This window comes from Dasypus novemcinctus, chromosome 6 (genome assembly GCF_030445035.2).
Source record: "Dasypus novemcinctus isolate mDasNov1 chromosome 6, mDasNov1.1.hap2, whole genome shotgun sequence".
In the NCBI taxonomy this organism is placed as follows: Eukaryota; Metazoa; Chordata; class Mammalia; order Cingulata; family Dasypodidae; genus Dasypus; species Dasypus novemcinctus.
Window position 1 is genome coordinate 15,013,118 of NC_080678.1, and position 22,905 is coordinate 15,036,022.

Sequence of the window (22,905 nt, forward strand, 5' to 3'; positions counted from 1 at the left end):
GAAAGAAAGATGGCGAGGGCCACACAGCTGAGAGCAGTGGAGCGTGGGTCCTCAACCAGGCATCCTCCCCTAGGATCTGCTCCAAGCACCGCCCCGCTAGCTAGGTGGAATGTAGTCATTTAGATATGAGGGCTAAGAATTTTAAAGTGTTTACTCTCTCTTTTGTCAATATTTTGGACTGTACACAAGTATGTAAATTAGGATCAGCCTAGTGGTATTCATCTGTTCACAGATTTACTCATTTAACAAGTCCTAAATGCCCACCAGGCAGCAGGCGTTGTTCTAAGGACTGTGTGTATGTTTGAGGAGGTGGGCAATGTCAAAGATGAGAGTGGTATGGATTCGGCACCAAGAAGCTGAGCGGCACTGGGGAAACAAGGGGGTACACACTCAACTAAATTCTGGAAAGAAGTAAGAGCTAAAAGTGAGGATGGATAAAGAGCTACATTTCCGAAGAGGCAGCTACTATTGCTAGCTTGGGTTGGGGTGGGAAGGATTGGGCAAGGCATGCCAGCAGCTGATGCTGGGGTCCTGGTGGGGGCCACCCCACAGGCAATGGACATGCCAGGCCTGGAAAAGTAAGTGTGAGGCTCGCTCGTGATTGGTGTATCAACTTCGCTCATCTCAAATGGAGCCTTGCACTGTCTAGGTAGGCAAATGCCCTGTCATTCATTTCAGCAGCTAAGAGGATTGTAATGTGGCTCAGAGAGGTTTAGAACCATTCACAGGTTAAGCTATCGGGCTCTGAAGTCAGATTGCTAGTTATCATTCCATTGACCTTGGGGACGATATTTAACCTGTCTGAGCATCAGTTTCCTTATTTGGAAAATGGGGATTATAGAAGTCCCCTCATCCAGTTGTTGTTAGGATTAGATAAGAAAGTCCTTGGAAGGCAGTCAACAAAGTGATTGACACAGCGGAAGGCAGTGCTGTTCAAAGCATCCCAGTGCAAGACATATGCAATGTAAAATTTTCTAATAGCCACATTTTCAAACGTAAAATGAAACAGGTGAAATTAATTTTAATAACATACCTTATTTAACCCAGTATGTCCAAAACATTATCATTTTGACAGGTAATCGATATATTTAAAAACTATTAATGAGCAACTTTACATTCTTTTATGGAATGTCTCGTTTGGACTAGTCACATTTCAAGTTCTTGGTGGCCACATGTGAAGAGTGGCTGTTTTATCAGACAGTGTAGGTGTAGGGAAGGGCTTACTAAAGATGAGCTATTGTCATCACCACTATCAGTAGATGAGTTATATGATGGTGTAGTTGAAAATCAGCAGTTACAGGTAATGGAGGCATGGAGACATCTACCATCATGATGATAAAATGAAAATCACATGTAATGGTGACCACTGCTCACCACAACTGCGAAGAAGTCCACCCTTTTCGTGGGATCCACAGATATGGGGAAATAATTAAACTGTTCCAAGATGGACATTTCCCAGACATTAGACCAGAGGCTCTATTTATTTTCATAAATTCAAAAGATAGGAGGTGACAGTTTCATTCATTTTTCTCTAACACACACACACACCAATTCCTTTTCCTTTTTGCATTTGTGAAACTATGTGAAATGAGAAGTGTTGTGTTATCATGCTTTTTGACAGTAAAATTGAAGATCATGGAACATAAAATGTAGCTGGATTGTGGACAATATCGACCATCCCAGGGCTTTTCTTGTATGTGTCTTCTCAAATTATTCAAGCTCAAGTGGGCGATTAGAGGTAACTATTGATACCTCTAATTATACCTTACAGTGTAATTTAAAAGCTGTGATAAACTGGATAATGGCAGTAGGGGAAGGTGTCCTACCTGATGATGCTGAATGCGTGGCGGCTGTAGGAGAGGGGTGAGTTGAGATGGCAGCAGGTAGAACTGCAATAAAGAAACTTCCATTAACAGTATGCAACTGCTCACAATGACAAGAGAGGTGTGGCCATGCAGAGGCTCCTCTGATTTCTCAAGACATAATTTTGGCTCAGCTCTGAAGTGACCACTGCGTAAGTGATGAAAGTGCCAAATCACCTCACACACTCATCCTCTGTCATCTCAGCCTCAACCACTAACATCCTGCTTCTCTCCTGACTCCAGCTCCAAGTACAGGTCTTGGTGACTAGAGTTCTGTAGCTTTGGTCTTAATATTGTCCCTAAGAGCTGGCTTAACGTTCTGGACCATCATGATTCCCTCATCCTTCTATTCCCTTGATCTGCCAATTTATTCCTAAGTCTGTTTTGTTACTGGCCTTTCTCTGTATCTTAGGGGTTGCTCCAGCATACAACCTCTCCATGGTCTCACCTGCTCTGCAGGTCTGACTCCATGCTACCTCTAGCCATGGGAAATATTTACAATACCCATAACAAACACTGACAGAAGAAACTAGAGTAGGTGGATGGTGATTGCTGATCTTTTTTGTATTGATTTGGGTAGATTCCACCTTCTGCTCTACTTCCCTTTATTCTCCTATCTTACTTGCTGTTTGAATCAATGTATTTTAATGTTTCATGTCCTGAGTGTGACATCCATTTCTGTGCCACTGAGCAGTAAAAACTATAGAAATGTATTTATTGAGTAAATATATTCAACAGAATAACTGACTCCTAAAACCTCAAAGATGTCCATTAGACATGTCCCTATTGGACATGCCCTTTAGATGTTTTTAATCCCTTGGAAACTATAAATACGTTTGATTACATGGTGTGGTAGTTTGAAGCTGTATGTACCTCAGAAAAACGTGTTCTTAAATTTAATCCGTTCCTGTATAAGTAAGAACCTTCAGTTAAGGTGTGACTCATCTCACTCAGAGATGGGTCTTAATCCTACTACTGGAGTCCTTTGTTGGAAAATGAACTTCAGAAAGAGAATGCCCCAGGAAGCAAGAAGCTGAATCAGAACTTGGAAGAGAAAGAAGACACCAGGAGATGCCACCATGTGACAAAGGAGCCAAAGATTGTCGACAGCCACTTCCAGAATACCTGTCTTTGGGAAGACAGCATGCCCTTGATGATGACTTGATTTGAACATTTTCCAGTCTCAAAACTGTGAGTGAATAAATTCCCCTTATGGGAGGAAGAGAAGAGATGTGGGGGCATTCTCGGGACTTGGAGTTGTCCTGGGTGGTGCCCCAGGGACAACTGCCGGATGTTGTATGTCCTCCCATGGCCCACTAGATGGAACGTGGGAAAGTGTGGGCTATGGTGTGGAACACGGGACATGGGGTGCAGCGATGCTCGGAGATGTACTCACCAGATGCAATGGATGTGACATGATGATGGGGGACAGTGTTGCTGTGGGGGGAGTGGTGGGGGCAAATGGGGACCTCATTTTTTTTTGAATGTAATATCTTTTTAAAAAATGAATAAATTGAGTAGAATTTGGAAAAATAAATAAATAAATTCCCCTTGTTTAACCCAACCTATTTCATGATATTTGCTTTGAGCAGCCTAGAAAACTAAAGCACATGGCAAAGATGAATTAAGATTATAGATGGAATTAAGATTGCTAATGAACTGACCTTAAAAAATGAAAAGTGTCCTGGATTATCTGGGATACATTGTGATCCAATATAATCACAAGGGTCCTTAGAAGTGGAAGGAGGATGCAGAACTGAGATCAGGGTCAGAGTAAGGCTTGAAACCACTTGCTTTGAAGATGGAAGAATGGGATCATGAGCCAAGCAAAGCAGGCAGCCTGTAGAAGCTGGAAAAAGCAGGGAAACAGCCTCCAGAATGAGCACAGCCCTGCTGACACCTTAATTTTAGCCCAGTTCTAACTTCCAAACTTCAACTGTAGGATAATTAAATTTTTTGAGGCACTAAGAATAAGATAATTTGTTTTTGCAGCAACAGGAAACTCATGCAATAAGTAAACATTCTATGTGATCAAATCATGCTTCCTCCAAAAAAAATTTGAAGCATGTCATTTATGAAAATAGAGTTTGGATACTCTTGGAGCAGCTTAAAGACAATTTTAAACTGAATCTTATAGACTATTCTAAAACTTCTATCTTCAAAATGGTTTCCAGTATTTTTTTTCAAAACAATGACATTATTATCTTTCTTTCTCTTTTTTTAAAGTTAGTGACTCTATTGAAGTGGCCCTTTGAAAGTAAGCTTCACAAAAACTAAGTTATAAGGGGCAGGTTATGATAAATTACCAGTAAAATAACTCATTAGTGTCCCTTTCACTTACTTCTCTCCTGTATTTGGACAAGTAATCAGAAACATCCCAGGGGGAAAACAGTACAAAAATGTTCTCTTACCTGATAATATGGTTGCTGAATTTCCATCACCTGTTGGTACATATAAATTGAAATGTTTCTTATTCAATTATATTAAATGACTTTATTTCATCTACTTATTTGTTTTCAACAAATTTATAATGTGATAGATCTAAAATATAAAATACAGTGAACTCCTGATGAAATACAGTCCATTAGATATACTAGGCACTCCAAAATATTTGCTGATTTGATTGTTTTGAAGATACTCCAGAGCAGGAGCTCTTAACCTTTTTTATCCCACAGACCCCTTTGCCAGTCAGATGAAAACCACAGACCCCTTCTCAGAACGTAGCAGCAGATAGTTTTATGACACTCAACATTGGCATGTCTTTAATTTAAATATTAGGATTATTCAAAACTATGCTTTACAACTTTACCATCATTTCAATACCTGACCACCTAACGCAGTTCAACATCTGTTCAGTCATTTTTGGCAAACATTTAGAAAGTCAAGTTTTTCCATGGCATCATAAAACCATTTCTGCCATCCTTACCAACATTTCTACAGGCAGTTATCCACTGCACAATACATGCTATAACAAAATTAAAATCATACTAAGTCCACACTATACTGTGCATTATTTAATAAATATATCACACTTGCACCAAGTTCCCACAAGAATGATGTTTGTTTTTTTCATTTCAATTCAAGCTCACAGATCCCAAGCGGTCCATGGACCCCTGATTAAGAACTCCTACTCTAGAGATAAGAGCTGTAACACAAGACACTGGCTCTTTAAATGGCCACATGCTAAGAACAAGCCAGTTACCATGGGAATGTGGAGCCACCTGGCCCTCTGGGCAGTGCTTTCCAAATGGGGACCAAAGCAGGGGCGACCAAGTCAAGTCCACATGTGGGCTGCCTTCTCAGCTCCCACATCTCCATCAGGGACAATGGCCCTCATTCACTTCTTCAGTGGACATTTCTGTTCATCTGCTACCTATCCCCTACTACTGTACTTCCAAACATTTCAAATGACTTATAGTAAAATACGTGTATCTCAATAGAAAGACCAGAATAAAAAGAAACATCAGATTAGTGATCACATGGAGGAAAAGGGAAGAAATAGAAAAACAAACACCAACCAATAATACCCTCAGCTAGTTACTATATACTGGTTGTTCAATTAAGCTCTGAACTGTGATGTAATGTGATGTAAGATGGAAATCATGGTGCATAATTGTATTCTCATTGTCTGATAAGTGATATTGTCCTAAAAGAAGGCATCACCTTTGCTTGAGCATTGTAGTGACTAATGCGTTGTCTTCAACAGCAGTTTTGTAGGAAAAGCAAAATGCCATGTATAAGTATATTTTTAACATCAGTTCTCCACAAAGGTCAAGCAAGGTCATGATAGTTTTCATAATATCTAACAGACTAGCAGTTACATCCCTTGTCTAGCTTTGAGCAAACCGACTCACTTTAAATGCCTCAAAAAAATAGGGATTGCAATAGTATCTCCCTCAAAAAGCTGTTTTGGAAATTAAATAAGTTGTGCATGCAAAGTGTTTAGAATTCATTCATTCATTAGAGAGCAGTGGCCAGGAAATTAAGTCCTGTGGGTCACATCCAGCTCTGTGCCTGCTTTCGTAAATTTTTATTGGAATACAGCCATGCCCATTAGTTTACGAATGGTTGCTTTCATGCCACCAACAACAGCACTGAGTAATTGCAACAGAGACCAGCTATGTGGACCCCTGAACTAGAGAATTAAATAACTAATAAGTGTGCAGGTAAAGTGCTTAGAAGAGTGCTGGGAACAACGTAAACAAATCCACACAAGTTGGCTTTTGCTGTCATTCCATGTCTGTGATTTCATTTAACCTAAATGGAGCCCTGTGGAATGGATGTTTTAATCGCCTTTTTAAAAAGAGCACTAGTGGAAAGCGGACTTGGCCCAGTGGATAGGGCATCCACCTACCACATGGGAGGTCCGCGGTTCAAACCCCGGGCCTCCTTGACCCATGTGGGGCTGGCCCACGTGCAGTGCTGATGCGCACAAGGAGTGCCGTGTCACCAGGGGTGTCCCCCGTGTAGGGGAGTCCCATGCACAAGGAGTGTGCCCCGTAAGGAGAGCCGCCCAGCATGAGAGAAAGTGCAGCCTGCCCAGGAATGGCACCGCACACACGGAGAGCTGATGCAGCAAGATGACGCATCAAAAAGAAACAGAGATTTCTGTGCCGCTGACAACAACAGAAGTGGACAAAAAGAAGAGCACACAGCAAGTGGACACAGAGAACAGACAACCGGGGGGGGGGGGGAGAAATAAATAAAATAAATCTTTAAAAAAAAATAAAAAGAGCAATAGTGACTTTCCCAAAGTTTCTCTAAATAAGTGGCAGAGATGGGACTTAAATTCAGATCTTTCTACCACCAAACCCATTTTTCCCTCATCCAAAGCCTTGCCTTGGTGAGTACACAGCCTGTCTGCAGCATATTCCCTTTGGGTTTATCAGTTGCAGGACTCACTAGTTGACTAAAACAATGAAGGCTGATAGCTCAAGTCAGAATAGGTAAAGTATTTTCCCCTTCAAATTTGGTTCAGCAATTCCACTCAAAAACATTTGGTCTCAAACCAAAAAAAAAATAAGGGCTGATTCTGCAAATTCAACATGAAAACACCACCGACCTTGGGACATCTGCAATGCTTCAGCAGTCTCTGGGGGAGAGGGGTTGAGAACTCAGTGACGGTTAGAACTTAAGTCAGTTCAGTATCTCTCCACCAGCCACACTGAGTTCCATGTAGAGAAGAGAACATGCACTGAACATGTGAAAGCTGTACAAGTAATCTACCTATTTTTCCTTCAGCATGGTGACAGGAACAATTTTTTAAGAGCAAGCCCATTGGGAAAATGAAAAGATCGCATTAGGGAATAACTTCAAATACTCATGATTAAAATGAAAATAAAGTCAAGTCTTGTGGAAGGAAGAAAGAGGCCCAACAGCATTTCCAACTTAATGGTATCTTCATGTAATACAGAAATGACAAATAATGACTATCAAAATATGGCAATCTAATCCTTTTCTCCACTTATTCCATTTCGTCCTTTATCATTTACCTGCTACCTGCCCAGGTAGCTCAGAGAATGAAAAATATCAGGTTGATAAAACAAAAGTGCGCTCTTACATAATGAAGGCATTATATACTCAGTCTCTGTTAACATGTGGGAAAAGAAAAGATCGGCTTTAAAAAAGTGTCATTGTTTCTAGAGGAACTTTAATGAAAAATGAACTTTAAAATGAAAGAATGTGACTCATAGGAATAAAAAACTTATCCTTCCTGCCTTAATTCAGCTGACTTTAATGAACGATCAGATGTATAAATGTTTCTTAGCACAGTGTTACCAATACCACATGTTCAGTCCAATTGTGGCTGGGTTGTTTTCATCTTTCAAAATCTGCAATACCTCCAAATAGGGGACAAACAGACATTACACACAAGAAACAGTGAGGCAGAGTCCAGTGATTTTACAAAATAGACTGCTTTGGTGGAATTCTCAAGCCAAAAATCCAACTAAATCAACTCAAATCAAAACAAATCAAAAGGGAAAAAAAGAGAAAGAAACAAAAAAGAAATGAAAAAAAGCAAACTAACACACATACACACACCTATATTTGACCTATGGGGATTGACTTAAATAGCTAATTAATTATGTTTGTATGATGTAGACATTCTTTCTAGTTCAATACATTTGGAAATTTTAGCAATGTTCACTGCTCTAGACCCACTAACGGAGTTGCTTTTATTTTCCATTGTCACACGAATACATTGAAGATTAGTCATATGTTGTGGAAATTCATATGTATGCTTTGATCAGTAGTTCTCAACTGGGGGTAATTTTGCCTCTCCCCTTGGGTTACATTTGGCAATGTAGGAAGACATGTTTCATTGTCACAAGTGGCGGTTGGGAACTATTCTACTGGCATCTAGTGGGGAGAGGGAAGCTGCTAAATATCCTAAAACGCACAGGACACCTCCTCCCCCACCCCTGCCAAAGCATTATTTAGCCGCAAATGTCAGTAGTGCTGAGGTTGAGAAGCCCTGGTCTAGAATGATCACAGGAATCTAAGAATTACTCTTTGGTCAAAAGAGTTATGATGAGCAAACATGGCCTGAATTCACAACCAGCAGGACAAAATTCAGTACTGTTCTCCTGTCAACATGAGGTGGCATGAAGCTAAGTACCCCAGAAAATCATGCTCTTAAACTTAATCCATTCCTGTGGGTGTGGACTCATTGTAAATAGGATCTCTTCAAGACTTTACTTTAGCTAAGGTGTGGCCCAAATGAAATCAGGATTGGCCTTAATCCTATTCCTGAAGGGCTAATAGGAAAGATGTCAGAGGAACAACCCAAAGCTGGAAGTCAACGCCACCTAGAAGCCAGGCGCCGCCTCCATGCGCATTGCCATGTGACAGAAATGCCAAGGACCAAGGACCACTGGCACAGTCATCTGGGAGAAAGCACTGCCTTGACGAGGCCTAGATTTTGGACTTCTCCTGACCTCAAAACCATGAGCCAATATATTCCCATTGTTAAAGCCAACACATTGCGCGGCATTTGCTACCGCAGCCAGGAAACAAAACAGAGAGTAAACTTTTGGTGGAAAAGAACATTATTCCTTAGTTTACCACTTTATCCTGAAGCCAGAATGCACTTGGTGGGTGATTAATGTTACCATTGACAAGTGTGGTTTTTTTGACCAACTGTTTTGAAATCTAGTCCTTGTGATGGAATCGTAATTTCTCCCATTAATTTTCTCCGAATAAAAACCATTTCAACATCATGTGGTTAATAAATTCCTGAGCTCAGGTTGAAGCTCTCAAATTACCCGTGTAATTTACTTTGGGCTCAGACAGCACCCAGAGCTGGCGTAGGCCTTGCTAATGGGATTAGTGGAGGTGTAATCCAGATAAGGATAAGGAGATGAGTACCCTTGGGAGGAGATGTAGGCATTACCTGAGCAGACAACACCGGCTTCTTCTCCAGGAACACAGTTATGAAGGAACCAGCCTGCGTGAGGACACTGTCCCAGAAAACTCTCTCTTCCTGTACAGTCCATATCATCCAGCAGGAACTTTCCCGAACCTTCGCCGAATTGGGCCTTGACCGGGGCTGCAAGGGCATGCCCACACCTCAGCTGCCGGCACACCACCTCAGCTTCATTCATGTCCCAAAGGTCGTCACAGACCCTGCCCCACTGGCCATGGTAGAAAACTTCCACACGTCCAGAACATCTGCCTGACCCATTCGCTAGATGCAATTGTGGCCAGTCTGTCAAAGGTATAGAAATATTGCATATTAGGAAAAGGAACATATTGCACACTGGCTTATCTGTTTAACCATTCAACAAATATTTCCTAAGTGCATACTATGTCACAGTAGCTAGCAGTGGGTCCTGTGGTTTACAGAACACACCTGGTCCTTGCCTTCAGCTTTTATAGTCTAGTTTGAGGAAACTGGAGGAGGCTGCCATATCAATCCAAAATTAAATGTAGATTTGCAACTGTGCGTAAGGGATAAGAAGCCGGGAAAGAGAAACATAATATTTTGAGAGTACATAATGTGTGGGTGGGTCAAAGGTGTCGTCTCTGAGGAACTGATATTGGACCCCAGCTTGGAAGAAGTGTAGGAAGGGGTTAAGTAGAGAAAGAGGAGTGGGGAGGAGGAGAGAGCTTTCCTTTGTGCATGGAGAAAAAGCAGAGGTTTGAGAGTGAGGTGAATGCATAGGGAAACCCGGAAGTCATTTTATTTGGTAGTATTGGCCCGGTTGGAGAGCTACCCAGCACTGAGAAGTACATGACATCAAGCCCCATCAAACTAAAACAGAAGACCTTGACTTACCACCAGGAAACGGTGTTGGGATCTCGGCATCTATGAGCAGAAATAAATGAGGTGTCATTGCTGCCAAAATTGTCGACTTAAGTTTATTGGGGGAACATCAGCATGTAAGTAGATGGCCTCACAGAACTGAGCTAAGACCATGCTTTGGGTATTGGCAGATGAGAAACTGACCATGTATTTGAGCAACTCAGAGTCACTTGCAAACTGTTCTTTTAAACTGGACTATTTTTGTGGCCATACCTTTTGCCAGGAAAGCAGAAATGCATAAGGGTCCAGAAGTGTATTCCTATGGCACTTATAAAGGGACAAGAGACTTGGGGGGGGGTGCAAAGAAAGGAGGATCCAGGTGAACAAGAAAGAGTGTGCTCTTCTCCATTAATCTCTACCACACACTATCCTTCCAAACTCAAAGAGGCATTATTTGGGTATTCAAAGTTAAGATTTTCTTTAGTTTCATTTTAGCTCCATATTATTTAATGATAATATATTAAACCATATTTATATCTTCACTCCATATTTTTCTAAAATACATTTGACCAGCAACAATAAGACAGTTTGGGAAAAAAATTTTCATGTATAGTCAAAGGAAAGAGACAAGGAATTTCCTTTTTTTCTTTCCTTTCCTTTGTTTAGTTCTTCTGATTAAATTCACTATTTGCCTCTGTCTCCTCCCCCACCCCCTGCAGTGGATTTATGTTGGTAAACACATACAGAATTAGAGGCACCTAGATAAAGACATACTAAAGTGTAATTCTTACCAAAATCTTCTGAAGTTTCATACTCATGTTCTATGAGAAAGGAAAGAAAGTTGGATGTAACTTGAGTCTATTTGAGATAATAACAAATCTAGAATTCTCTGAACTTGCTTGAAGGGTCAGCTCTTGCCCTTCTGCTATGACCCCAGTGAAAAAGTTCAGCCTGGAATTATTCTTATGTATGATTATTCCAAAAATGCACAAGACTTAGTTATATTGGAAGGAAAACTCTTTTTGACTCTTTTCAATATCTGTTGAAATACAAACCTCCATGTCCAGGAATAGTTCGACACAATCTGTTAGGGTTGTTTTCCCAGTTTCTCAACCTGCTGCACTAGAGTCCTTCCTAAAGAACCAATTTTACCTGATACTGAGTAATTTAAATATATAAAATAAATAGGGCTTTATCATAACTTAGAAGTAAAAGTCCATGTGACTTTTTAAGATAAAAGGATTTTAAGGAGTCTCTGTTTAGGGCAGGTGACCTTGGGCTATGCTGTTTAAGGTATTTGTTTAAGAAACACTGGAACGATTTAATCTGTTACCATTTGTCAAGAACATGTTCTACTCAAGCTGAACTAAAATGGGCCGTGGCCTGAGGACCCGCCTACTTAGGCAGTCAGTTTTTCACTTCCACCACACCTGTTCATTGACTTTCTCTCAGCATCGTCAGGAGGAAGAACATGTAAGGAAATGGAACAAGGGAAGGATGAGTTTTGATGATTAGGAAGGAGTATCTGTAGGGTTCTGTTCCAATAAATTAGGGTAACTCAACATGGGAGGTCCCTGCATCTGTAGAGTGGGCAAGGGCTTGGAGTGTAAGTGTGATGCGGGCCTGAAGTAGGTGAGAAAGGCGATGGTCCTAGCAAACATCTAAGACAGCTCTGAACATTTCCAGTTTTGCCGAGGTTCAGGGCATATTTTCCACGGTTTAGGCATATTTGGGGGAGGGGACTCAGCTCTGGATGTAAAGTCTGGAGGGCTGAATATTAGCTGTGTGACTTTAGTCAATGCACTTAATTTCTCTGAATCTCAGTTTCCTTATTTGCAAAATGAAGATCAAAAAACAAGCCTGCCTTGAATTGTTGCAAGAGTGGAATGGGATAATGGATGGAAAGTGCTTTGCAAACTGGAAGTGCCACATAGCAGATGGGATTTATGCTCTGAAGCAGTCTGTTAGGCAAAACCATTCAGTGACCCACTACACCTGAACTTGGGATACTTGACATGCTAAGATTACAATAAAGAGTTCACAATTCTTCCAAACTATGATATTTGAAAGAGATTAGAGTATTTCTCCTCCTTCCCAAAAAATGACAGAGAAAATAGTAAATTTTAATCAGTAGTGGGGACTGCCAGATGAAATTATTATGGAGGAAAAAAATTTAGACCAAGGTAACATTTGGGGAAGAAGCTATAGAAAACTCTGTATTCATTGTTGAATTAATTATCAATCAATTAATTATTTATCAATTAATTCATAAATAATTATTAAAATCGACACATTTAGCTAAATATGCTTGATTCTAAAGCAGGGCTTCTACACCTCAGTACTACTGACATTTTGGGCTAGAAAATTCTGCATAGTGGATGGCTGTCCTATGCAGTAGAGAATGCTCAGTAGCATTCCTGACCTCTCCCCACTAGATACCAGAAGTCCCCATACCTCCAGTCATGACAACCAAAAATGTCTTCAGATGTACCCAAATGTCCCCTGGGGAACAAAACTGCCCTTGATTGAGAACCACTTTTCACTTGAGAAGTACTTTACAATTCCTCTGAAGTAAGATATATACTTCTCATGAGTGGCGGACTGGACCATTCTCAGCCCCACTCTCCCTCTCAAGATGTCTGGCCTGAGAACATGCTGACTAACATAGCGGCAGAAACCTCATGCCACCAGCCCTGGCTGCCTGGAGGGCTCATGTGAGGCCAAGGTGGATTCTGTTCAGTCCTGCCCTTGCAGTCTTACAGGAAGGGCTCGGGAGAGCATCCAGGACTGTAAGGTGGGTCCTAGGCATCCAGAGGGCCCGAGTGGCTGGGGCCTCTTTTACCCTGCCAGGGGTGGGAGGAGAGACCCAGAGAATGATGGATTAATGGACCTGAACTCTCAAGGTGACCTCCCCTTCTCAACCTATGCTCCAAAACAAAGCTGCCTGCAGGGCGAAAGTCCCAGCCAGGGCAAGACCCAAGTCTGGTCTTGGCTGTCACCAAGAGATGTCCTCACAAAGCAGAAGTTCCTGGCACAGCATCCGTAGTGGCTTGCTCTTTGGGCTCTGGAATGGCAAGCTAATGGATCAGAATGATAAGGGTGCTTCATCCTCAGAACAATTTAGTGAGAGAGGAAGGGAAGTTATCATTATTACCACAATCACTACAACCACCACCACCACCATCACGATCATCATCATCACCACCACCACCATCACTATCACCTCCACCATCATCACCGTTATCACCATCATCATCACCATCACCATCACCATCACCACCACCACCATCATCATCACCTTCACCATTACTATTGCCATTTTGTTAGATGAAGGCCAAATGATGTTCAAAAGGCACATTAACAGGAAGGGATTATACAGTTGTGAAGGACTACCAGGCAGGGAGGGGCCTGTCAAGCCAGACCCCACCACTAAAGAGGGCCTGGTGATGGTTAGGCTGATGTTTCAACTGAGGCAGGTAATTGTGCCCAGTTTTTCGGTCAAGCAAGCACTGGGCTAATGGTAATACAAGGACATTTATGGACTTTAGTCACCAGTGAGTTTACTGCATAGATAGCTGATTACATATACATCAGTCAGGGAGACTGCCATCAGCAATGAGTGATGCTTTATCTAATCAGTTGAATGCCTTAAAAGGGGAAGTGATTTCAGCATTCAGAGAGAATTTCCCAGCTCATCTTTGGACAGCCAACATCTCCGGGAAATTCATCAGGGACCCTCATTGGACTTTCATCAGAGCCCCTGCCTGCGGAAACTGGACTTGTATATCTTACAAAATCTCATTCTACTGACAGATATCTCCTATTGATTCTGTTTCCCTAGAGAACCCTGACTAATACTGGCCCCATGCTTGAAGATCCCATGTTTGGTCAATTCTCTACTGTCACTTTCATTTTTTAACAAGGGGCCCCACATTTTCATTTTGTACTGAGGCCTGCAAACTATGTTGCTGGCCCTATGGATAGGCCATGTCTTTTCACTCCAAGTCCAAAATGCTTTCTGATATGCTTGCCTTTGGCACAAGTTAGATTTTGGGCATTTCACTACTCCATAAATATGAATATCATGGATGAGAAAGTTCCAATATGAATTGTCTTTCTTAAGAAAGAATGGTATTGTACTCAAGCAGATCAGGGCTGTCTTGCCCATCAAATGACACTTTCCAAAGGCATTGTCTCATGTTGTAAAGAAAGAAGGAGTCTTAGGCAACAATAGGAAAATATGAGAAATCAACTCTCAGAAGAGATAGAAATAAATTTACCCGAGCAGATGACACCAGCGTCTTCCGAGTGCTCACAGTTGTGGGTGAGCCAGCCGGCGTGAGAGCACTGGCCCAGATGGGTCTCTGTCCCAGAACACTGCACATTGTCCAGAAGAATGGGGCCAGAGCCCTGGCCAAAGCGGGCCTCTCCGGGGGCAGAGACGACCGTCCCACAGCCCAGCTGGCGGCACACCACCTGAGCTTCAGTTTCGTCCCACAGGTCGTCGCACACTGTGCCCCAGGTGCCTTCAAAATACACCTCAACGCGGCCAGAACACCTTCCAGAACCTTTCACGAGCTGCACAGCAAGCCAGTCTTGGGAGAAAGGCAGCCCCCCAGTCCCCATCGAAGTGTTGGTAAAGGGAGCTATCATCTTCCCCACCACTGTCATCATCACCATTACTATCGATTGAGCGCCATCTGTGTTCTCACTGAATGCTCAGAGCTACCCTGTAGAGTATTATTATCCCCATTTAACTGGGAGGGAAATGGGGTACAGACAATGCCAGCAGCTTCCCCCAGGTCACATAGTGAATGAGTGCCAGAATGGGAACCCTAACTCATTCTGACTGCTCCAGGAAGGTGTCTGGTAAGAGCTCTATGAGAGCTCCTTAGATCTACATTAAAGAGTGAGAAACCCCCAGGCTCAGTCTCCCTGGAGGAAGTTTTAGCTTGAGAAATATCCCCTGGCTTCTTGGATACTTTTCCCTGTGTCATCATCAGTCCTGAGGCTGGGCTACTGGAGCCATTCCTGTGCATGACAACTGCACTGGCTGTACCTTATTCCCAAAGATGCAGCACCTGGCACCTGTGTTTGGGCCCTGCAGGACCCTCTGCAGGGCATCATCTCACCAGCTCCCCCAGTGTCTCGGGGGCAGGTGGGGCTCATTCAGAACAGAGCATGGCCTCCCAACTCTGCAGCTGCTGCCCAGCTCTGCCCCTCACGAGCTACGCGATTTGGGTAGGCTGCTTCAGCTGTCCTTTTCCTCTTAAGTGGGGACAATGATAATGGTCCCTACCTCCGAGGGCACTAACGAATGAAATACATGTAAAGTGCCTCTAATGGGGCCCAGCGCTGAAGGCTGGCTTAGGAGCTGGCAGCTTTTATGTAGATACAAACTCCCATGGCTGCCCATGGGCTCATCTCCTACTTTCTTATTACTCCCACAAATAATCTTACCTCCCAGGGGGCCCACCGGCAGTGCTTCTCTAAGTGCACCCTTAATCTACCCCGTCACCTGAATCTTGGGGTAAGCTGGTAAATATGCAGATTCCTGGAGCATGCAGCACACCTGTTAAATCAGCACGTCTAGAATGAAGCCCAGAATTTTGCATGGTCCACGAGCTCTTAGGGTGATTATTATGCACCCTCAAATTTGAGAACATCGGGAATGGACTCTTAAATCAGTGCCTAATGCAGCAGAACCATGAAATTACACACGATTCTGAGGTCACCCTTGGCTTCTTAAACTGACATCAAATGAGGTGTCCTTATTTCCCGAGATGAGGCACCCATCCAGCTGGGTGGGGACCTTTGGTTCCCAGAGGCCTTGACAGCTCTGCAAGGACCAGGCAGCCCCTTTGGCATCCTCCTCTTGGCAGGTTCAACTCTTGGCCTCTTCCTTCTCCTTCTCCTTCCAGGGGATTTTCTGGCTGAGACTTACCTTCTTTCTGCTCCTCAGGGATATCTTGAAAGACGTTTCCCTTAAAGTGTCGTTTCCACAGCCTTTCTCTGGGTCCTCTGAGGTCCTTCCTGTAGCAAACTGAGATGCAAAGGCCTGTTAGTAGTTGGGTGTTCAGAGCAGGTTGGGACAAAATAACCTCCATGCAGGGGGTCCAGAACCCAACCAGCTCTCAGACCACAGCTCCCAGCCCACTCCAGCCCTACCCAACTCACAGTCTCAGCAGAAGGGGGCCTAGGAATCTGTGCAGCCAAGCTTGGGAACCCAAGCTCTCCTTAGGCCCTCTCTTGAGGTGGGCTTGGTCTGACAACTGCTCCTTTCCCTTTTACTCAGATACGTGTTTATACCAGCTAGTCCAGGGCCCTACCAGTTTCTATATTTTAAAGTGCATCTTACCTATCCGTAGTTAATCTAAAAAAATAAGCATTTTTCTTTGCTACAGTTTATGCATAAATTGAGCCATGTTGTTTCATTAATTTGATGTTTTTTAATAACTCTTGGGTTTGTCTTTTTTTATTTTTTGCTTTTCATTTCTTTGTCTACCTTTATTTTTTATGGCGCATTTTTTTTTCTTTGAGGGGAGCTTAATTAATTAATTTTATGGATTTGGATTTGTCTTTTAAAGGGAGCTTTGGAAAGAGATAACAGGTAACTCATTCTGATTAGGTACAATACTTTGCTCTAACTGTTCCCTTTGAGCAAATAAATAAGGAATATTGTTCAGATGACCCCTCCGATGGATTTTGCACCGCGAGCCAGCCCACCTGCCCTCCAGCTCACACCTGTGTCTTTGAGTCCTAATGGAACAATGCCATGCTCAGTAGCCAGACCACCTGGTGACACAGGCTCGTGATGCTGCTGGGTCTGGGGACATTTGCAATAGTCCATTTAGACCTTACATGTCTGCTGAGTGGGGCCTGCTGTGTCTTGTCACCGCACAAGGTCCTGGGCCATCGAAAGACCCACAGAGCCCGGACATGTGACTGGGGAGAAGCCAGTCAGGCTTAAGCACTAGCTTGGTCAGTACATAATCCAGCAACTAAAGGGGACTGTCCTCCCGGCACAGTGCCTGCTGAGAACTAGGCCCTCACTAAATGGCTGGAGAATGAATTAATGGTTTGTGATGTCAGATAGGACTTGAAGAATGGGTCGGCAAATTTAGAACAAGTGGAGAAGGAGGCATGAGCCTTTTTTTATACAGTGGTCAGCAAGGAAACCATCCGAACTGGAACAGTTTCAGAGGGACGGATGACTCAGTAGGACTGATTCTTTCAGGGCTTTGAATGCTTGGGAGAGAAGTTTGGACTTTTCAAGTGGCAGTGGGGGTGCCATTTTGGGTTCTTGAGCAAAGAGGAGATGGGGCTGTCAGCAAAGTGCAGTGGTAGCTAAAGGTGTTTGAGAAACAAAGGTAGAGAAAACCTGGGAGGCAGGGACTCTAGTGGATGAGCCAATAGGTGCGTGGGCTTGGGCTGTGATAGCAGCTCCGAGCATATAGAAAGGGGGGATAAAATGTACGACAACATTGGTCAAGTTTGGCCCCCCAAATGCCTTTATCAGAATCACCTGGGAAATAGCCTGTCCGACGTCTTACCTCAGGCCTTGACCTGCGGTAGTGTGGTCCAAGCTTATAACATGCTCCTATGTGGTTGCTAGGCACAAGAAATCTGTGATTTGATTACCCATGGAATAGAGGAAATGGAAAAGAGCAAAAAGTAGATAATGACTGCAAGATTTTGAAGCAATTATGCATTTGAGACGACGGCAACCACTCGTCTTCCAACAAGAAAGTAAAAGAAAATAGTTTTTAAGTAAAAGAAAATAGTTTCTAATTGGGGCATATGTAATAGATATTCCACCCAACAATTTTTTGGTCTTTTACTACCAGCAACAGCAAACAAGCTAATATCAATTGAGCACTTATTCTTCATCCATTCAACTGTTATCGCTGAGCACCTACAATGTTCCACGCACTATTCTAGGCCCTCGGAGTTTATCACAAGACAAAACAAAGACCCCTGCCCTTGATGACTTATGCATCCTATAGGAGGGAGACAATCAATGAAGGAAACAGAAAATTAGGTTGTACTTTATAAGACGGTAAGTGCTAGGGAAAAAAAGGAGTAACAGGAACTGGGTGCCCAGGGTAGGCCTCATTGAGAAGGTAACATATGAACAAAACTTAAAGGAGTTAAAAAGTCAGGCATGCTGGGCTGCGGCCCCGCGCTCCGCCGCCTGGCGGCGAGGGCCGCGTGGTGCGTGCGTTGCCGAGGAGCCGCCGCCCGGTTCCTGCTCACCACGCAGCCCTGGCTGCGGAAACGCCCCACCGACCGCTCCTGGCGGGTCCAGGAGGTGCTGAAGCGTGCCCGGCATTTCCGGGGAAGGAAGAATCGACGCTACAAGTCGGCTGTTAGAGCCGCGGTGCGAGCCTTCGTGAAATGCGCAAAAGCGCGAGCACTGAAGAAGAGGAGTAAGAGGACTCTTTGGATAAATCGAGGGACAGCTGCTTCCCAGGAACACGGCCGGAAGTACTCGGGGTTGGTTAGCAAGTGTCAGGTGGAGCTCAACAGGAAAGTACTTGCGGATCTAGCCATCTATGAACGAAAGACTTCTAAATCTTTGGCTGCTTTTGCCAAAAGGAGGCGTGAGGAAGGATCTGCTGCTGCCTTGGGGAAGGGGAAGGAGTCAGAAAGCATATTTTCCCGCGTGGTACACTTGCACTGTTGGGGGACTCCCTTTGGCTGCTGGAGATTTAGCACACTTATTCCCTGATGGTTGCAACAACTCAAATAGGAACAAAAGGAGAATTGAGTTTGTAAGTAATTTAGTTATGAAATGACATTTCATGAATAGGCATGAAGACAGGTCCCTCATACTGGGACAGATTCTCAGATCTATCTTATCTAGAGTCTTACAGTAAAGCTTGTTTGATGTTCAAAACAAACAAAAGTTAGGCAGGCTCATATCTGGGGGGAGATTGTACACCGCAGTGGGAACCGCCAGGGAAAAGAACCCAAAGCATGCCAAGAATGTTCCAGGAAGAATGGAGGGCCCAGGTAGCTGGAACAGAGGAGTGAGAGAAAGAATGATAAGAAATGAAGATGGGCCCTTCTTTGGAGCTGGTGTTTCTGCGTGATGGAGCTGGACTCAGATAGGATCTCTTTTCACAAGACTTTCATGCTACTTTACTGGAATTGTAGTTGGTGCTGGGGCTTAAGATATATCTAGGGGATTTGAATCTCTGGACTGACAATATGATAGCCAGGCCCTGTGCCTCAACAGACTTCAGCTCCTACACTCTGATTTATTGGACTTACTCCACTCAGCTAACATGGAGTTGAAGAATGTCAACCACCACACCATGGAGCCTAGAGTGCCTACAACTGAAAGCAGGAGGATTGCATCCATTATCTATATGGAATCTAAACCCCCTCTTGACATAGATGTGGAATGGACACAACCAAGCCGAGGTCCACAGGAAGGAGGAATACAATAAGGATTAGAGTGGACTTAATGATATTCTGTTCATGAACTACTGTGGTTAATAATCGAGAAAATGTGGCATTGATGTGGAAAAAGTGGCCATGGTGGCTGCTGGGTGTGGGGAATGGGAGGAAGAGAAAAGATGTGGAGGCATTCTCGGGACTTGGAGTTGTCCTGGGTGGTGCCCCAGGGACAATTGCCAGATGTTGTATGTCCTCCCATGGCCCACTGGATGGAACGTGGGAAAGTGTGGGCTATGGTGTGGAACACTGGACATGGGGTGCAGTGATGCCCGGAGATGTACTCACCAGACGCAATGGATGTGACATGATGATGGGGGAGAGTGTTACTGTGGGGGGAGTGGTGGGGTGGGGGCAGTGGGGGCAAATGGGGACCTCATTTTTTTAATGTAATATCTTTTAAAAAAATGAATAAATTGAGTAGAATTTGGAAAAAAAAAAAAAAAGAAATGAAGATGGTAACCAGAAAAACAGAGCTTGGAGGGCTTTGTCAGGCTCTGGCATTTATTCAAGTGAGATGAAGAAACTTTGAAGGGCTTTGAGGAGGGAAGTAACATGACCTGGCTTGGATTTTAAAAAGATCATTCTGGTTACTGTGTTGAGAAATGACTGGGGAGGACAAGGTGGAAGCTGGGATTCAAGCAGAGATGGTGGGGGTCCAGTCTGCAGGGGGCGAGGTGCAGTGTGAGGTGGAAAGAAGGGGTTGGATTCTGATAGAACCAGCAGGATGTCCAGGTGGGTTGGATGAGGGATGTGAAAAAAAGCAGTCAATGATACCTCAAAGGTTTTGTCCTGCACCAGCGGATGGATGGAGTGTCTTCATTATCTGGGACATTGGCCACTGGGCTGAGTACTATGAATGATTATCTTATTGAAAACTTGCAAAAACTTCTTGATTTAGTTTCTCTCACTATCTTTGGGGAAACTGAGACCTTAAGAGGTTAAGTGATGTGCCCTCCACAACATAGCTCCTTAATAGAGGAGCCAAGTTCTAAGTGTCAGTTGTGTGGTTTTTCAGTCTGAAGGTAGACAGTGATTTTTAAAGTTTTTTTCTCTCCAGTTCTAGCAGCTTGTCTTAGACTAATTTTTATTGACATTTCCATTCTAATCACTCATCTAGGTCCTGTTCTACCAGGTTTGAGTGTCTGCAAATTAAAACACATCTGAAATTTAAGCCCTGCAGATACATAATATAACACCAGAAAGAGATAAATTAAATTGGCAAGAGTACAAATCGCTTGTACATGGGAAAGAAAGAAAGGAGAGATTAGCAATTTAACTAGAAAGGGTGTTTTATATTATCGGGCTAGAAAGCGGAACTTTCCAAACACCATCTGAGTGGAAATTGGATGAAGACTTAGCCCCAGAGTAACAGCAGGTGAATGAACTGTTGGGGTGTAGCCATTGCCCTCTATTTTGAAACCTTCTTTTTAAGTCCAAGTGAGTTTACAACATTCACATATTTGCAAATTTCTTGACTTCGTTCCACATTATCTCAATTTTGTAAGGCTGCTACAACAAGATACCACAAACTGTTTGGCTTACACAGCAGAATGGTTTTGGCTCACAGTTTGGAACCTAGAAGTCCAACGTCAAGGTATTGGCAGGCCGTGCCTTTTCTTGAGTCTGTAGCATTCTGGTGGAGGCATGCGGGCGATCAGGTACTGCCTCTGTCATGTGATCTGTTTCTATCTCCTCCTGTAACTTGTACTTTTGTGTCCAAATTTCCTTTGCTTATAAGGACTCCAACCCAGCTGGATTAAGCCCACCCTGATTCAGTTTGGTCTCATCAAAATAGGATGTTCGATGATCCTATTTACAAATGAGTTCACACCCGCAGGACAAAGAGTTAGGCCTTGAACATGTCTTGTGGGAATATGACTCAATCTACCACACATGGTTTCTTTTACTTTCCAGGGACAGGGAAATAATCAATTAATTCAACCAATACAGCCAAGGCTCCCTGTGGAACTGCTCACTGATTGCCTCCAGTGAATGGCCCCTCTGCCCCTACCCAGCACACCACTCATGTCTCTCTTGGGACTTTTGCTTTACAGTCCAGTGATGCTATTGAATCCAATGGATATTTACTGAGCACCTACTAATGCCAGGATGTGTAGGTGTAGTAATCAAAATAAATAAGCTGTCAAAGATCCAGAGATGAATAAGACACTGTCTCAGTTTCCTAGGGCTGCTGTAACCAAGTACTGCAGCAACGTGGCTTAAAGCTGCAGACACTGATGCCTCCCAGCTCTGAGGGAGGAGTCTGAAATCCAGGTATCACAGGGCCCTGCTCCCTCTGAGAGCTACTGGGGAGAAGCCTTCCTCACGACTCCCTAACTTCTGCTTGTTTGTCAATGATCCCTGGCATTTCTTGGTTCCCGGGTGCAGCACATCAGTCTCTGCCTCTGCATCACAGGGCCACCTTCTCTCTTGCATGCTTTGTCTCATATCTTCACTTAAGGACACCAGTCATATTGGATTGGGAGCCCATTTTACTCCAGGCGGGCCTCATCTTAGCTAATTCTGCCTGTAATTACCTCATTTCCAATAAGATCACATCCTGGGGTGCTGGGATTGGAATTTCAGTAGATCTTTGGGAACATACTTTAACCCTTTACAGACCCCATCCTGCTGTATTTTCAGCCTAGGGAGGGAGAGAGACTGGGAAACTAACAATGCCGTTTGCTGACAGATGCTGTGGTCAGGGTGTGTAGAACCCAGAGGGTGCAGAGGAGAAAGGCTTTCTAGCACAGGGAAGCCTCCTGCTGAGTCCTACAGATAGACCAAGACCATGCCAGGCTAGCAGGAAGAACAGCTCTGCTGCCAGATGGTTCACTGGTGTGGAAGCTCCAGGGTGCGAAACCACGGAACATGCTTGGAAAATCACCGCAGAGAGGTCAGACCAGATGGCAGGCAGGGGAGCCTGGGGGGCTGTGCTGTACAGCAGGGATGGACAGGTCATCATGGCTGGGCCAAGGAGGACCTCATACATCATACACGGGAGACTGGCTTCTCAGGGAACAAGCGGCATGATGCAGAGCCCAAGCTGGACAAGTTCAGAGGTGTGGTGTAGGTGGGCACATCTCATGGCAGTTGGAAGGATGAAGACAGAAAAAGCAGTCATGAGGCAGTCAGAACTGTCTGGGCAGAACATCTCAAGAAGCTAAATGAAAGAAATAGCATTGGGGATGGAGAAGAGGGCACAAAGCAACATTTCACAGGTGGACTCTGCAACCCTTGCTGAACTATTGAATGTGGGAGAGGTTACAAGGCATTTAAGAGTTACTCTTTGCCTCCCTCTAAGACTGTCAGTCCCTGAGGGTGAGGACTCTG

At 43.8% G+C, this 22,905-nt stretch overlaps 1 protein-coding gene and 1 pseudogene across 1 annotated transcript in view; one reads left to right on the plus strand and one right to left on the minus strand.

Moving 5' to 3' along the window:
- Positions 1-22,905, minus strand: part of LOC139439079 (soluble scavenger receptor cysteine-rich domain-containing protein SSC5D-like) — a 127,321-nt gene that overhangs the window by 99,003 nt on the left and 5,413 nt on the right. The window contains exons 2-7 of the mRNA XM_071215543.1: positions 16,052-16,150; positions 10,899-10,928; positions 10,141-10,170; positions 9,256-9,570; positions 4,274-4,303; positions 1,827-1,889 (exon numbers count right to left, since the gene is read on the minus strand). Of these exons, the coding sequence (XP_071071644.1) occupies positions 1,827-1,889; positions 4,274-4,303; positions 9,256-9,466 (304 nt within the window). The 5' untranslated portion in view covers positions 9,467-9,570; positions 10,141-10,170; positions 10,899-10,928; positions 16,052-16,150. The remainder of the gene's footprint in view (positions 1-1,826; positions 1,890-4,273; positions 4,304-9,255; positions 9,571-10,140; positions 10,171-10,898; positions 10,929-16,051; positions 16,151-22,905) is intronic.
- On the plus strand, positions 18,272-18,838 carry LOC101423300 (large ribosomal subunit protein bL20m pseudogene; annotated as a pseudogene).